At 44.6% G+C, this 16,666-nt stretch overlaps 1 protein-coding gene across 2 annotated transcripts; it reads right to left on the bottom strand.

Moving 5' to 3' along the window:
• Nucleotides 1-369: 369 nt before the first annotated feature.
• LOC123182665 (peptidyl-tRNA hydrolase 2, mitochondrial) lies at nucleotides 370-5,009 on the bottom strand. 2 transcript variants are annotated; one of them, XR_006492275.1, is made up of 10 exons: nucleotides 4,878-5,009; nucleotides 4,573-4,767; nucleotides 3,895-3,955; nucleotides 3,559-3,595; nucleotides 2,766-2,825; nucleotides 2,597-2,669; nucleotides 2,016-2,055; nucleotides 1,781-1,847; nucleotides 843-1,550; nucleotides 370-597 (listed from the first exon to the last, which is right to left on the bottom strand). XR_006492275.1 is itself a non-coding variant. In XM_044595314.1 (9 exons), exons 1-8 carry the CDS (start codon nucleotides 4,923-4,925, stop codon nucleotides 1,798-1,800), a joined length of 564 nt encoding a protein of 187 aa, XP_044451249.1. In that variant the 5' UTR covers nucleotides 4,926-5,009; the 3' UTR covers nucleotides 658-1,550; nucleotides 1,781-1,797. The 2 variants fall into 2 exon arrangements, 1 of the variants encoding a protein (XP_044451249.1); XM_044595314.1 differs by lacking the exon at nucleotides 370-597 and having other exon boundaries at nucleotides 658-1,550.
• Nucleotides 5,010-16,666: the final 11,657 nt, after the last annotated feature.

Genomic DNA, 16,666 nt, shown 5'->3' on the forward strand with positions numbered 1-16,666 from the left:
CGTAAATACGCTGAAACTGTGAAAAAGAAACTGGACGGACGGAATTTAGTACCACCTCACGTATATGTTTTAAATACAAACTGAAAGCGTAAATTCATGAGAAGAAGCGTATTGTGACGGTGAACCCGACAAAGTCAATCCGTGCTTTATTATTAGGGATAGAAAATAACACATGAACATGCTGCTAGTTATATTAAATTAGTTCATAGATGTAAGCCCAGTTTTGAGCTGGTCGCATTTTTACCTCCAAGCTTTGATGTCGTCTGATACTAATATTTTGGGCACCGATAATCTTACATGTACAGACTACAAAAGCTTAACGTAAACTTCTGAACTAACCCCCCCCCCCCCCCCCCCACACACCGGGACAACGAGAACCACTAATAGGATGTTCCTGTATCACAAGGTTGCGACACACCACACGACATCCGTATACGCATGCCAAATATTCAGTTTTCTCAGGCTCTCACCAAAATCTACTCTGCTCGTGTATTTTTGCTCTGACTCTCTCTTCACTCCTTTGAAAATAAATGCAGTGGGCTTGACCGTTTCAGCAGATATAATTAAAACCACAGGTGAGGCGCTTTGGAGCTAAATCTGCATTGAACCACCTTTTTTAGGAAAATACGAGATGCATATTTAAAAGTATCAACAAATTCTGAACAAAATCCAACATCTACGTATACAGTACATATGTGTAAATTTTCATTAGATGGATATGAGCTACAATGATCAATGTTGACAATTTGCAATCTTCAGACCCATATGTTTTTGCATAGCATGCCAGAAATAAGCCATAGCACTAAGCATCATGCTAAGAGTCACAGGAGAGGGGAGCTGACCTTGTTGCTAATCCTGCGAGGCCAAGGAGGCGAGGAGATGCCTGGGGACGGAGCCAAGCAACGTGGATGCCGGAGTAGGATGGGAGGAGGCAGGGAGAAGGTGCCGTCGTCCACCACGGAAGCACCGGATCTGCTTATCTAGGCAGCCGCCACGAGATTGGGGAACAGGGGAGCGAGCGACAGGGAGAGTCGTTTTGAAGGAGAGGGACCTAAAGCAAATTAGTTGGGAAAAAGGGGACGTTTTTGCACAGAGTTGTGTAGTTATGAGTACAGATCCATCCTCTGGAATCTGTGGCGTACGTGGCTGATCCAACGGCCCAGTATCTTTTTTCTATTCTTCTACCGTAAGCTCTGTTTCTATACAACCCCCTGTTCCTACTGCCGGCCGGGGCTCCATATTCGGGCAGGCACTCCCGTCGTGCAGGAAAATAAGTTGGGCGCATGGCACGGCAGCGCTGCCGACCATCATATGCCCACAGTGCCATGCTACCGATTGATCAGCCCGGACGCCGGTTTATGTGCTCTGCTTTGCTTTGCTTTCGGACGTGTAAACCACTCGTCGCCGTACGTATCCATCGGTGCAAAAAGAGACGGCAAAAGAGCAGGCGGCGCTTGCACGAGATGATAAAACCGGGCTGATGCTCCTGGCCGAACCAAAGCATTCCGGTTCTCAAACCGGGATGATAAAACCGGACTGTGGTGGATGTTCTGCAGTCAGATGAAGAGAAAAAACCCAAAGTTAGCAGACCAGTTATCAGAAGCAATACCAAGATGCAACGTGCATCACCAACGCTCTGGCTACTACCTGGTCTTGTAGGGACTCTACAAACTTAGCGAATATTCATGAATCACGAGCCTTCAAAATTCATTCATAAGATAAAAGGGCCTATATGTTTCGAAGGGGGAGAACATCAGGAACAACCGAGGAATAGACTAACCATGCCCAAGATGCAGCTCACAGTAAGCGCAATTTCCCAGTAACTGAATCTATGTCTGCTTTCCTCCCTGCACCACAACAATATCATGCTATATTATGCTCTGCCGTAGTGACAACTAGATAATTATTTTCAGGCTTCACGGCATAACATTTTGATAGCTACTATCACTCTATCAGTGACACATGCTCCGTAAAGAACTTGAGGACCATACTCTTGTTCTGAATGGGGAACTAACCTGGCCCTACTGCAAGAACTGTCTTAGACCCAGCCAGTACCTACAAGTAGGTAATGATCAGGGTAAATGAGATCACAATCGAGAATCAGAATGATCAGGGTAAACAGGATCAAAATCATTTGAAATATATAATAGCTACCACTATTCTTTCTTATTTAAATTACGTGATAGCTGCCACTATTTGTTTGTCTTGCGTTGATATAGTGATGCAACAACATATGTGTTACCAAATAACCAAATCCATAAACTTAATTGTTGGCTATAACATAAGCACCAACTTGAACACCCTGAAGGATATGTCTGGCTCGAAATTGATCGAGAAAGTACATTATGTCAGTATGAAATTCACCCTAATCACAATTAGTCAAGTGTTACTCAGATTAAGACATTCAGTATCACTTTTAATACGCTGAATGGTCAGAAGGACGTTTCATGATTGGCCTCATGCTGTTGGCAAATGCCCTAAGAGGGTTGCCTTTACAGCTCAACAGATAAGTAAATTGTCCTGCCAAAGAAACCCCAGCGCAGATCAAGTATATTTGATATCAACATTGGCAGACTCGTAAAAGCATAAAACAAACCTGTGTGCGACCTGCATCTGCAACAACAAAAGTTGGGATACCTCGGTGTTCTGCAGTTTCCTTTATCCTGTTCCTGATAATACACAAGTGGGAAAAGAAAGTGCTACATCATAATCCAGCAAATATTGTTCAAATAAGTATTATATGCCCTGGAAGAGATATGGCATACATTTCCTGTTGATTCTTGCATGGTCCGAACTGTTCCCATTGTCTCAAAAGAACTCGGTTGCTGCAGAGGAATATATCAGATGAATCATGAATGATTGTGGAAAAATAAAATTGCACTGTGCAAAACACCGAAGCATGCAAGGTAGGCAAACAGCTCCTTGACACTGACACCTCTAATATTGCCAGAGCTTTAGGAGTCTAGTACAATTGGTACTTCATGGACAATATGATAGTTCTTTGTTTTCATAAGAAAGTAGTATATGAGATAGTCCTGATAAAGAAGAGCACTAATTAAAGGCAAGTCTATTGTGATTAATCAATCACTTCTCATTCCAGTCCACTTAGACATCCTATACTTAAAAAATCGTTAACTTGTCTCTACTGTATCACTTGTTTTTCTTAAAGGCTTGCTTTCACTGAAAACATAATCAACAAGAAAGGTGGGACTTTCTTTAAGGATTATGCTCTGTGGACTCATCTGGATGATAGAATACTTAGGCTAGCATTATACCTCGAAATTAAATATAATTGCCACTCATGTAACATACTACACTTTACGGGCCTTTGAGGCTAAATTAAGTGTGTCACCGACTCCCGTGCAGAAATACAGTCAACAAACTGGCATAGTACTAAACAGATGAATAAATGGCAACTTCATTCAATATGTACCAGCATTCTTAACAATGGGAAACCAACTCTACTTGTCCCTAAGCAGGCTAAAAGTCTCTGGGAAATAGTCTACATCCTTTAATTAGAACTACCTAATGAAGCAAGATTGCAAACTGCATTAGCACCTTGCCAACAGATCCGCGTACAAGCCAGTTGCCGCATCTGCAAAGCAAATAAATAGCAATCAATTAAAAACATAACAAATGTACATTGGCTACAAATTATACTGAGTAGTCAGTACACCCAAAAATAACACAGCTATCTACAGAAATTTTTTATTTACTTCAGTACACAGACCCGTCAACTAGAGTTGTTGTGGCTAGAATTTGGTTGTTGCAGAATTGGGCAAGCAATCAGTTGTATTTGAGCAAAGTACTACAGTCTTCTGGTTGGGATAAGTCAAACAGAACATATGTACCAAGATACAAATGCTCACTAAGAGACTAGGAAATGGAACTTACGGGCACATTGAGACGCTATTTTCCCAGCCCCCATCTTAAGATCCTGACGCACAACTAAAACCTGCAAACAGCAGTGTCAAAACTCAGCGCAAGTTCAAATATAAAATCATGGTATTCCACAGAAAACCAAGAGTATTAGTAAACAAAGCCTTAGCGATCAGTACACTCTTGTAAATATGTTAATCGGCCACAAAGTCCTGTTTACATCATCATCATTCATCATCATCCTTACATGTAAGACCATCTGAAATTTTTGGCAAAACCTATATCCTGTACTAGTCATTCATAGACTCCAACTTCAAATTTAAATGCGCGAGGTGCTGCTCCCACACAAGCCACAAACAACTCCCAGTTTTGCCTGAGGCAACACTCAGCCGAGAGCCGAGGCAGAGCAAAGGGTGTGACATGGAGCATGACAATTATGTTTCAACATGATGAGATAATCTAGTTTGTTGATCAGTAGCAATGGGCAGGTGCTTAGCTAGTATATCCCCACCTATGAATTCATGTAGAAAAATAACAAAGCACATGACAGCTGAGTGATAAGTCGTAACCCTTCAGGAGTCAATCAATCAGATAACGAATTGTGGACTGTACAGTGTACACGGTCGTTTCAGATCAGCGGATGAGATAAAATCATGTCGCACCGACAGTATAACACGGCGAGGTTCAGCTTACCATCTTGAGCTCTTCGCCTGGTGCTGGGGCGGCGGACGAACCGACGGCGGCCCGCTTGGAGCCCCGTGGCGCCGGGGCAGACGGGAGGCTGATCCTCGGCCTCCAGGAGGAGGAGAGGCCGAGGAGGAACCCGATGGCCAGGCCCGGGAGGAAGTTGGCCGGGCGGATGCCCGCCGCGAGCCACGGCTCCTCATCCTGCGAAGGTGGGCAGAAGGGAGGGTTAGGGTTCAGGAGCGGAGTCGCGGGGACTGGTGGCAGTGTCAGCGGGGGCGGACGCCGGAGGCCGGTGGGTGCGTGGGGCTCACCTTCCTCTTGCCGCCGTGGTTGGGGTTTCGCCGCGGCGGAGCAGCCATGGATTGGGAGCAGAGGGGAGACAGAGGCAGTGCTGCTGTGTTGAACTGAACTGAGATAGCGTCGTCGTCGTGTTACTTTTTTTTAGACAACCTGGGGAAACTTTATTAACCCGTCACAATGTTTACAGCAACGAAGGAAAGATCTCCTGAATGGCCTAACCAAACATGGTGACCCAATCCAAGAGTAAGGGAATGTTTCGCTAGGTTGTGATCTTTAAAATTGGAGTTCCTAAATTCATAAACTATATAAAAAATATATAAGAGGACGATCTTTCTAACACCTCCTTCAAATTGCATCATAAGAAGCGCGGTTGTCATGCTTTATGTCATCGACTGCCACCTTGCAATCCGAGGCAATATGAGCGCGTCGAATATAAAGATCATCAGCAAGTGCCAGAGCTTCCCTTAGAGCCATCGCTTCAAGTGTAAGGGGGTCTGTAATGTGATAAAAAAAACATCACCGATGCTCCCAAAAAGACACCATTCTGGTCTCTACAAATCGCTGCTGCTGTCCCAAATCTCCCCCTTCTCGATACTGCCCCGTCGACATTAATTTTTGCACTTCCCAGTATCGGTGGCTGCCAAGATGAAGATCGGACCGGACGCTGTCCACCCTGGTTTTGGCTTCTCCTGTTGATAAATTCCAACTCTTAAATATAGCTCCGTATGAATGCGTCAGTTGCATGCGGAGACTTGAATATGTCCTTGTGAGTAGCCTTTCTTCTAGCTCCCCATATAGCCCAAGCCGTCACCACCACCCGAATGAACTCTTTCCCGTCCAGGTTTTCATGCAAGGCAAATAGCCAATCCTTAGCACTCTCTTGCTAGTGTTCAATGAGCTTGTCGACCAAATCCTCGGGTGCCAGGGCCCAAACACTCCTTGACAGCGCACAAGTCAGAATAGCATGCCTCCATGTATCCCTTGCTCCACACAGCGGACATGAGTCCGTGTCAGCCATATGACGATGATGCAAAACCTCACCACTGGGCATAGAATGTCTGGCAAGATGCCAAAGAAACATGCGTAATTTGGAAGGGACCTGGATGTGCCACAAAGCGCTCCATACCTTGTCCTCCTGCCCTGTGGACGAGCCCTCGCTGTCGTGCCACCAGCTCTCCCTACTCGTCCTCGTTCTCAAGATCATCCGATAAGCCGATCGAACAGTAAATACCCCTCTGCTTTCTTCATGCCACGCCCAGAAGTCCGGCAACCTCCTAATGCATACTGGTATTTTTAGGATCTCTTCTGCGTCAAAGGGAGTAAAAACAGTACGGATTAGCCCCTCCTTCCAATGCGTCGAAGTATAGTCAAGAAGTTCTGCCACCTTCTCTGGCGGATTAGGAACTAAGGACACTAATGGCCTCTTGAAACTATCCCGTGGGATCCAGTTATTCCTCCATATGTATGCGGTGTCCCCATCCCCAATCCTTCGGACTAGGCCTTGTGCTAATATATCTCTCCCATCTAAAATTGCTCGCCAAATCTGCGATGGGCGTGATCCCAACTCTGCCTCCAAAAGATTGCATTGTGGGAAATAAACTGCCTTTAGTATTTCTTCCGTCAAGACTCTCCACGCTTGCCGGGCAAGTAGCGCTAGGTTAAAGATTTCCATATCACGGAAACCTAGGCCTCCCAGGTGCTTCGGTTGGATCATAGTGTCCCAAGCAACCCAACTAGGTTTTCTCTTTCCTTCCTTGCTACCCCACCAAAATTGTCGGATAATTGATGTTATACTTTCACATAAACCCCGTGGCAAGCGAAAGCATGACATAGAATATACAGGTATGGCTTGAGCGACTGATTTCATCAAGACCTCTTTCCCTGTTGCAGAAAGTAACTTCTCCATCCAACCTTTGATCTTCTCCCACACCCGATCTCGGAGATATTTAAAAGTACCGTTCTTGGACTGGCCAACATCTGTTGACATGCCAAGATAACGATCATTTAAGGACTCATTCTGGACATGTAAGGTGTTTTTGATCTCTGTCCTCAAAGAAAGCAGGAAACCTGGACTGAAGAAAATTGATGATTTATCATTATTTATACGTTATCCTGAAGCATTGCAATAAATCTCCAATAGGTTTGACACTGCAACCGATCCCTCTACACTAGCCTTAAAAAGCAGCAGGCTGTCATCTGCAAACAAAAGGTGGTTTATGGATGGAGCTGTTGGGGCCACCTTAATACTTGCAAGTGATGACTATGAACTGGATTTCAGGAGGCACGAAAGGCCCTCTGCTGCAATCAAGAATAAGTAGGGGGAGATTGGGTCTCCCTGTCAGATTCCTCTGGTTGGTCTGAAAGACTCGAGCTTCTCACCATTAAAAAGAATAGAAAAGGATACTGAAGAAACCATACCCATTACTGTGTTAATCCACTGTCGAGAAAAGCCCAATTTGCCCATAATAGCCTTCAGATATGTCCACTCCAGTCTATCATATGCCTTCATCATGTCCAGCTTGAGAGCACAGTAGCTGTTAGTCTTGGATTTGGACTTCTTCATGAAATGTAGACACTCATATGCACATATGATATTATCAGTGATTAATCTTCCTTGCACAAAAGCGGACTGATTCTCAGAGATTATGTCAGGCAAAACAACTTTCAGTCTGTTGGCTACCACTTTGGAAGCAATCTTGTAGATTACGTTACACAGACTGATCGATGGGCCGAAACTGAGAGAGTAAGGTGGGGTTTAGAACCTTTGGGATCAGAACCAAGACTGTGTCATTAATACTTTCCGGGCTTTGCTCTCCTCGTACTATGCTCAGCACCACCCTCGTTACATCGTCACCACAGATGTCCCAATGATGCTGATAAAAGTGCGACGGGTAACCATCCGGCCCCGGAGCTTTGGTGGGGAACATTTGAAACAGGGCTGTTTTCACCTGCTCCTTTGTATATTCAGCATTCTGAAGGAAATATGCCCTAGAGGCAATAATAAAGTTGTTATTTATATTTCCTTATATCATGATAAATGTTTATTATTCATGCTAGAATTGTATTAACCGGAAACTTAGTAAATGTGTGAATACATAGACAAACAGAGTGTCACTAGTATGCCTCTACTTGACTAGCTCGTTAATCAAAGATGGTTAAGTTTCCTAGCCATAGACATGAGTTGTTATTTGATTAACAGGATCACATCATTACCGAATGATGTGATTGACAAATCCCATCCGTTAGATTAGCACGATGATCGTTTAGTTTGTTGCTATTGCTTTCTTCATGACTTATACATGTTCCTATGACTATGAGATTATGCAACTCCCGAATACCGGAGGAACACTTAGTGTGCTATCAAACGTCACAACGTAACTAGGTGATTATAAAGATGCTCTACAGGTGTCTCCGATGGTGTTTGTTGAGATTAGGATTTGTCACTCCGATTGTCAGAGAGGTATCTCTGGGCCATCCCAGTAATGCACATCACTATAAGCCTTGCAAGCAATGTGACTAATGAGTTAGTTGCGGGATGATGCATTACAGAACGAGTAAAGATACTTGCCGGTGATGAGATTGAACTAGGTATTGAGATACCGACGATCGAATCTCGGGCAAGTAACATACCGATGACAAAGGGAACAACGTATGTTGTTATGTGATTTGACCGATAAAGATCTTCGTAGAATATGTGGGAGCCAATATGAGCATCCAGGTTCCGCTATTGGTTATTGATCGGAGATGAGTCTTGGTCATGTCTACATAGTTCTCGAACCCATAGGGTCCGCACGCTTAACGTTCGATGACGATCGGTATTATGAGTTTATGTGTTTTGATGTACCGAAGGTAGTTCGGAGCCCCAGATGTGATCACAGACATGACGATGAGTCTCGAAATGGTCGAGACATAAAGATTGATATATTGGACCATGTTATTCGAACACCGGAAGTGTTCCTGGAGGTTTCGGATAAAACTGGAGTGTCGGAGGGTTACCGGACCCCCCCCGGAAGTTATGGGCCCTTAGTGGGTTTTAGGGGAGAGAGAGGGCAGCAGCCAGGAGGTGCCCCCCCCCCAAGGAAGTCCGAATTGGACAAGGGGAGGGGGCGCAGCCCCTCTTTCCCTCTCCCTTCCCCTCTCCTTCCTTCTCCTCCTAGTTGGACTAGGAAAGGAGGAATCCTACTCCTACTAGGAGGAGGATTCCTCCCCCCTTGGCGCGCCTATGAGGGCCGGCCAGCCTCCCCCTCCCTCCTTTATATACGTGGGGAGGGGGGCACCCTAGAACACATCAAGGTTGATCTTAGCCGTGTGCGGTGCCTCCCTCCATAGATTTCCACCTCGGTCATATCGTTGTAGTGCTTAGGCAAAGCCCTGCGTCGGTAACTTCGTCAACACCGTCATCACGCCGTCGTGCTGACGAAACTCTCCCTCGGCCTTAGTTGAATCAAGAGTACGAGGGACGTCACCGAGCTGAACGTGTGCAGATCGCGGAGGTGCCGTGCGTTCGGTACTTGATCGGTTGGATCGCGAAGACGTTCGACTACATCAACCGCGTTACTTAACGCTTCCGCTTTCGGTCTACGAGGGTATGTGGACACACACTCCTGCTCGTTGCTATGCATCACATAGATAGATCTTGCGTGATCGTAGGTAAAAAAATTGAAATACCGCGTTCCCTAACAGTGGCATCCGAGCCAGGTCTATGCGTAGATGTTATATGCACGAGTAGAACACAAAGAGTTGTGGGCGATAATAGTCATACTGCTTACCAGCATGTCATACTTTGATTCGGCGGTATTGTTGGATGAAGCGGCTCAGACCGACATTTCGCGTACGCTTACGCGAGACTGGTTCTACTGACGTGCTTCGCACACAGGTGGCTAGTGAGTGTCAGTTTCTCCAACTTTAGTTGAATCGAGTGTGACTACGTCCGGTCCTTGTTGAAGGTTAAAACAACACACTTGACAAAAAATCGTTGTGGTTTTGATGCGTAGGTAAGAACGGTTCTTGCTAAACCCGTAGCAGCCACGTAAAATTTGCAACAACAAGTAGAGGACGTCTAACTTGTTTTTGCAGGGTATGTTGTGATGTGATATGGTCAAGACGTGATGATATATAAATCGTTGTATGAGATGATCATGTTTTGTAACAGTTATCGGCAACTGGCAGGAGCCTTATGGTTGTCGCTTTATTGTATGAAATGCAATCGCCATGTAATTGCTTTACTTTATCACTAAGCGGTAGCGATAGTCGTGATGGCAATAGTTGGCGAGACCACAACGATGCTTCGATGGAGATCAAGGTGTCAAGCCAGCGACGATGGTTATCATGACGGTGCTTTGGAGATGGAGATCAAAGGCACAAGATGATGATGGCCATATCATATCACTTATATTGATTGCATGTGATGTTTATCCTTTATGCATCTTATTTTGCTTAGTTCGGCGGTAGCATTATAAAACGATCTCTCAATAAATTTCAAGGTACAAGTGTTCTCCCTGAGTATGCACCGTTGCGAAAGTTCGTCGTGCCGAGACACCACGTGATGATCGGGTGTGATAAGCTCTACGTTCACATACAACGGGTGCATGCCAGTTTTGCACGTGCAGAATAATCGGGTTAAACTTGACGAGCCTAGCATATGCAGATATGGCCTCGGAACACTGAGACCGAAAGGTCGAGCGTGAATCATATAGTAGATATGAACAACATAGTGATGTTCACCATTGAAAACTACTCCATCTCACGTGATGATCGGACATGGTTTAGTTGATTTGGATCACGTGATCACTTCAAAGTTTAGAGGGATATCTATCTAAGTGGGAGTTCTTAAGTAATATGATTAATTGAACTTTAATTTATCATGAACTTAGTACCTGATAGTATTTTGCATGTCTATGTTGTTGTGGACCAATGGCCTGTGCTACTGTTCCTTTGAATTTTAATGCGTTCCTAGAGAAAGCTAAGTTGAAAGATGATGGTAGCAACTACACGGACTGGGTCCATAACTTGAGGATTATCCTCATTGCTGCACAGAAGAATCACGTCCTGGAAGCACCGCTAGGTGCCAGGCCTGCTGCTGATGATGTTAAGAACGTCTGGCAAAGCAAAGCTGACGACTACTCGATAGTTCAGTGTGCCATGCTTTACGGCTTAGAACCGGGACTTCAACGTCGTTTTGAACGTCATGGAGCATATGAGATGTTCCAGGAGTTGAAGTTAATATTTCAAGCAAATGCCTGGATTGAGAGATATGAAGTCTCCAATAAGTTCTACAGCTGGAAAATGGAGGAGAATAGTTCTGTCAGTGAACATATACTCAGAATGTCTGGGTACCACAACCACTTGACTCAACTGGGAGTTAATCTTCCTGATGATAGTGGTATTGACAGAGTTCTTCAATCACTGCCACCAAGCTACAAGAGCTTCGTGATGAACTATAATATGCAAGGAATGGGTAAGACAATTCCCGAGCTCTTCGCAATGCTAAAAGTTGATGAGGTAGAAATCAAGAAGGAGCATCAAGTGTTGATGGTCAACAAGACCACCAGTTTCAAGAAGAAGGGTAAAGGGAAGAAGGGGAACTTCAAAAAGAACGGAAGCAAGTTGCTGCTCAAGTGAAGAATCCCAGGTCTGGACCTAAGCCTGAGACTGAGTGCTTCTACTGCAAAGGGACTGGTCACTGGAAGCGGAACTGCCCCAAGTATTTGGCGGATAAAAAGGATGGCAAAGTAAACAAAGGTATATGTGATATACATGTTATTGATGTGTACCTTACAAATGCTCGCAGTAGTGCCTGGGTATTTGATACTGGTTTTGTTGCTAATATTTGCAACTCGAAACAGGGACTACGGATTAAGTGAAGATTGGCTAAGGATGAGGTGATGATGCGCGTGGCAAATGGTTCCAAAGTCGATGTGATCGCCGTCAGCACGCTACCTCTACATCTACCTTCAGGATTAGTTTTAGACCTGAATAATTGTTATTTGGTGCCAGCGTTAAGCATGAAAATTATATCTGGATGTTGTTTCATGCGAGACAGTTATTCATTTAAATCTGAGAATAATGGTTGTTCTATTTATATGAGTAATATCTTTTATGGTCATGCACCCTTGAAGAGTGGTCTATTTTTGTTGAATCTCGATAGTAGTGATACACATATTCATAATATTGAAGCCAAAAGATGCAGAGTTGATAATGATAGTGCAACTTATTTGTGGCACTGCCGTTTGGGTCATATTGGTGCAAAGCGCATGAAGAAACTCCATATTGATGGACTTTTGGAATCACTTGATTATGAAGCACTTGGTACTTGTGAACCATGCCTCATGGGCAAGATGACTAAAACTCCGTTCTCCGGAACAATGGAGCGAGCAGCAGATTTATTGGAAATCATACATACTGATGTATGTGGTCCGATGAATATTGAGGCTCGCGGTGGGTATCGTTATTTTCTGACCTTCACAGATGATTTGAGCAGATATGGGTATATCTACTTAATGAAACATAAGTCTGAAACATTTGAAAAGTTCAAAGAATTCTAGAGTGAAGTGGAAAATCATCGTAACAAGAAAATAAAGTTTCTACGATCTGATCATGGAGGAGAATATTTGAGTTACGAGTTTCGTCTTCAATTGAAAAAATGCGGAATAGTTTCGCAACTCACGCTGATATGTCTCCAACGTATCTATAATTTTTTATTGTTTCATGCTATTATATTATCTATCTTAGATGTTTTATATGCATTTATATGCTATTTTATATGATTTTTGGGACTAACCTATTAACCTAGAGCCCAGTGCCAGTTTCTGTTTTTTCCTTGTTTTTGAGTTTTACAGAAAAGGAATACCAAACGGAGTCCAATTGACGTGCCAATTTTTGATGATTTTTTCTGGACCAAAAGAAGCCCCCGGAGTAAAAGAGTTGGGCCAGAAGAGTCCCGGGATGCCCACGAGGGTGGGAGGCGCACCCGCCCTGTTGGGGAACGTAGTAATTTCAAAAAAATTCCTACGCACACGCAAGATCATGGTGATGCATAGCAACGAGAGGGGAGAGTGTTGTCCACGCACCCTCGTAGACCGAAAGCGGAAGCGTTAGCACAACGCGGTTGATGTAGTCGTATGTCTTCACAATCCGACCGATCAAGTACCGAACGCACGGCACCTCCGAGTTCAGCAGACGTTCAGCCCGATGACGTCCCTCGAACTCCGATCCAGCCGAGTGTTGAGGGAGAGTTTCGTCAGCACGACGGCGTGGTGACGATGATGATGTTCTACCGAGGGCTTCGCCTAAGCACCGCTACAGTATTATCGAGGTGGACTATGGTGGAGGGGGGCACCGCACACGGCTAAAAGATCAAATCAATTGTTGTGTCTTTGGGGTGCCCCCTGCCCACGTATATAAAGGAGCAAGGGGGGAGGTGCGGCCGGCCAGGAGGAGGCGCGCCAGGAGGAGTCCTACTCCCACCGGGAGTAGGACTCCCTCCCTTCCTTGTTGGATTAGGAGAAGGGGGAAAGAGGAGGGAGAGAGGAAGGAAAGGGGGGCGCCGCCCCCCTCTCCTTGTCCTATTCGGACTAGAGGGGGAGGGGCGCGCGGCCCTGCCCTAGCCGCCTCTCCTCTTCTCCACTAAGGCCCACTATGGCCCATTAAACCCCCGGGGGGTTCCGGTAACCCCTCCGGTACTCCGGTAAAATCCCGATTTCACCCGGAACACTTCCGATATCCAAATATAGGCTTCCAATATATCAATCTTCATGTCTCGACCATTTCGAGACTCCTCGTCATGTCCGTGATCACATCCGGGACTCCGAACAACCTTCGGTACATCAAAACTCATAAACTCATAATATAACCGTCATCGAAACTTTAAGCGTGCGGACCCTACGGGTTCGAGAACTATGTAGACATGACCGAGACACGTCTCCGGTCAATAACCAATAGCGGAACCTGGATGCTCATATTGGCTCCCACATATTCTACGAAGATCTTTATCGGTCAGACCGCATAACAACATACGTTGTTCCCTTTGTCATCGGTATGTTACTTGCCCGAGATTCGATCGTCGGTATCTCAATACCTAGTTCAATCTCGTTACCGGCAAGTCTCTTTACTCGTTCCGTAATACATCATCCCGCAACTAACTCATTAGTTGCAATGCTTGCAAGGCTTAAGTGATGTGCATTACCGAGTGGGCCCAGAGATACCTCTCCGACAATCGGAGTGACAAATCCTAATCTCGAAATACGCCAACCCAACAAGTACCTTCGGAGACACCTGTAGAGCACCTTTATAATCACCCAGTTACGTTGTGACGTTTGGTAGCACACAAAGTGTTCCTCCGGTAAACGGGAGTTGCATAATCTCATAGTCATAGGAACATGTATAAGTCATGAAGAAAGCAATAGCAACATACTAAACGATCGAGTGCTAAGCTAACGGAATGGGTCAAGTCAATCACATCATTCTCCTAATGATGTGATCCCGTTAATCAAATGACAACTCATGTCAATGGCTAGGAAACATAACCATCTTTGATCAACGAGCTAGTCAAGTAGAGGCATACTAGTGACACTCTGTTTGTCTATGTATTCACACAAGTATTATGTTTCCGGTTAATACAATTCTAGCATGAATAATAAACATTTATCATGATATAAGGAAATAAATAATAACTTTATTATTGCCTCTAGGGCATATTTCCTTCAGTCTCCCACTTGCACTAGAGTCAATAATCTAGATTACACAGTAATGATTCTAACACCCATGGAGCCTTGGTGCTGATCATGTTTTGCTCGTGGAAGAGGCTTAGTCAACGGGTCTGCAACATTCAGATCCGTATGTATCTTGCAAATTTCTATGTCTCCCACCTGGACTAGATCCCGGATGGAATTGAAGCGTCTCTTGATGTGCTTGGTTCTCTTGTGAAATCTGGATTCCTTCGCCAAGGCAATTGCACCAGTATTGTCACAAAAGATTTTCATTGGACCCGATGCACTAGGTATGACACCTAGATCGGATATGAACTCCTTCATCCAGACTCCTTCATTTGCTGCTTCCGAAGCAGCTATGTACTCCGCTTCACACGTAGATCCCGCCACGACGCTTTGTTTAGAACTGCACCAACTGACAGCTCCACCGTTCAATGTAAACACGTATCCGGTTTGCGATTTAGAATCGTCCGGATCAGTGTCAAAGCTTGCATCAACGTAACCATTTACGACTAGCTCTTTGTCACCTCCATAAACGAGAAACATATCCTTAGTCCTTTTCAGGTATTTCAGGATGTTCTTGACCGCTGTCCAGTGATCCACTCCTGGATTACTTTGGTACCTCCCTGCTAGACTTATAGCAAGGCACACATCAGGTCTGGTACACAGCATTGCATACATGATAGAGCCTATGGCTGAAGCATAGGGAACATCTTTCATCTTCTCTCTATCTTCTGCAGTGGTCGGGCATTGAGTCTTACTCAACTTCACACCTTGTAACACAGGCAAGAACCCTTTCTTTGCTTGATCCATTTTGAACTTCTTCAAAACTTTGTCAAGGTATGTGCTTTGTGAAAGTCCAATTAAGCGTCTTGATCTATCTCTATAGATCTTGATGCCCAATATATAAGCAGCTTCACCGAGGTCTTTCATTGAAAAACTCTTATTCAAGTATCCCTTTATGCTATCCAGAAATTCTATATCATTTCCAATCAGCAATATGTCATCCACATATAATATCAGAAATGCTACAGAGCTCCCACTCACTTTCTTGTAAATACAGGCTTCTCCAAAAGTCTGTACAAAACCAAATGCTTTGATCACACTATCAAAGCGTTTATTCCAACTCCGAGAGGCTTGCACCAGTCCATAAATGGATCGCTGGAGCTTGCACACTTTGTTAGCTCCCTTTGGATCGACAAAACCTTCCGGTTGCATCATATACAACTCTTCTTCCAGAAATCCATTCAGGAATGCAGTTTTTACATCCATTTGCCAAATTTCATAATCATAAAATGCGGCAATTGCTAACATGATTCGGACAGACTTAAGCATCGCTACGGGTGAGAAGGTCTCATCGTAGTCAATCCCTTGAACTTGTCGAAAACCTTTCGCAACAAGTCGAGCTTTATAGACAGTAACATTACCGTCAGCGTCAGTCTTCTTCTTGAAGATCCATTTATTCTCAATGGCTTGCCGATCATCGGGCAAGTCAACCAAAGTCCACACTTTGTTCTCATACATGGATCCCATCTCAGATTTCATGGCCTCAAGCCATTTTGCGGAATCTGGGCTCACCATCGCTTCTTCATAGTTCGTAGGTTCGTCATGGTCTAGTAACATAACCTCCAGAACAGGATTACCGTACCACTCTGGTGCGGATCTTACTCTGGTTGACCTACGAGGTTCAGTAACAACTTGATCTGAAGTTCCATGATCATCATCATTAACTTCCTCACTAATTGGTATAGACGTCACAGGAACCGGTTTCTGTGATGAACTACTTTCCAATAAGGGAGCAAGTACGGTTACCTCATCAAGTTCTACTTTCCTCCCACTCACTTCTTTCGAGAGAAACTCCTTCTCTAGAAAGGATCCATTCTTAGCAACGAATGTCTTGCCTTCGGATCTGTGATAGAAGGTGTACCCAACAGTCTCCTTTGGGTATCCTATGAAGACACATTTCTCCGATTTGGGTTCGAGCTTATCAGGTTGAAGCTTTTTCACATAAGCATCGCAGCCCCAAACTTTAAGAAACGACAACTTTGGTTTCTTGCCAAACCACAGTTCATAAGGCGTCGTCTCAACGGATT

This window comes from Triticum aestivum, chromosome 1D, assembly GCF_018294505.1.
Source record: "Triticum aestivum cultivar Chinese Spring chromosome 1D, IWGSC CS RefSeq v2.1, whole genome shotgun sequence".
Classification (NCBI taxonomy): Eukaryota; Viridiplantae; Streptophyta; class Magnoliopsida; order Poales; family Poaceae; genus Triticum; species Triticum aestivum.

Bases quoted from the DNA above. Each gene is read 5' to 3' on its own strand.
- LOC123182665 (XM_044595314.1), bottom strand. From the start codon at position 4,925: ATGGCTGCTCCGCCGCGGCGAAACCCCAACCACGGCGGCAAGAGGAAG. The intron at 3,596-3,894 runs GTAAGTTCCATT...TTTGCTTTGCAG, and splicing joins AATAGCGTCTCAATGTGCCC to ATGCGGCAACTGGCTTGTAC. The intron at 1,848-2,015 runs GTTAGTTCCCCA...GTTGTGGTGCAG, and splicing joins AGTTCTTGCAGTAGGGCCAG to GGAGGAAAGCAGACATAGAT.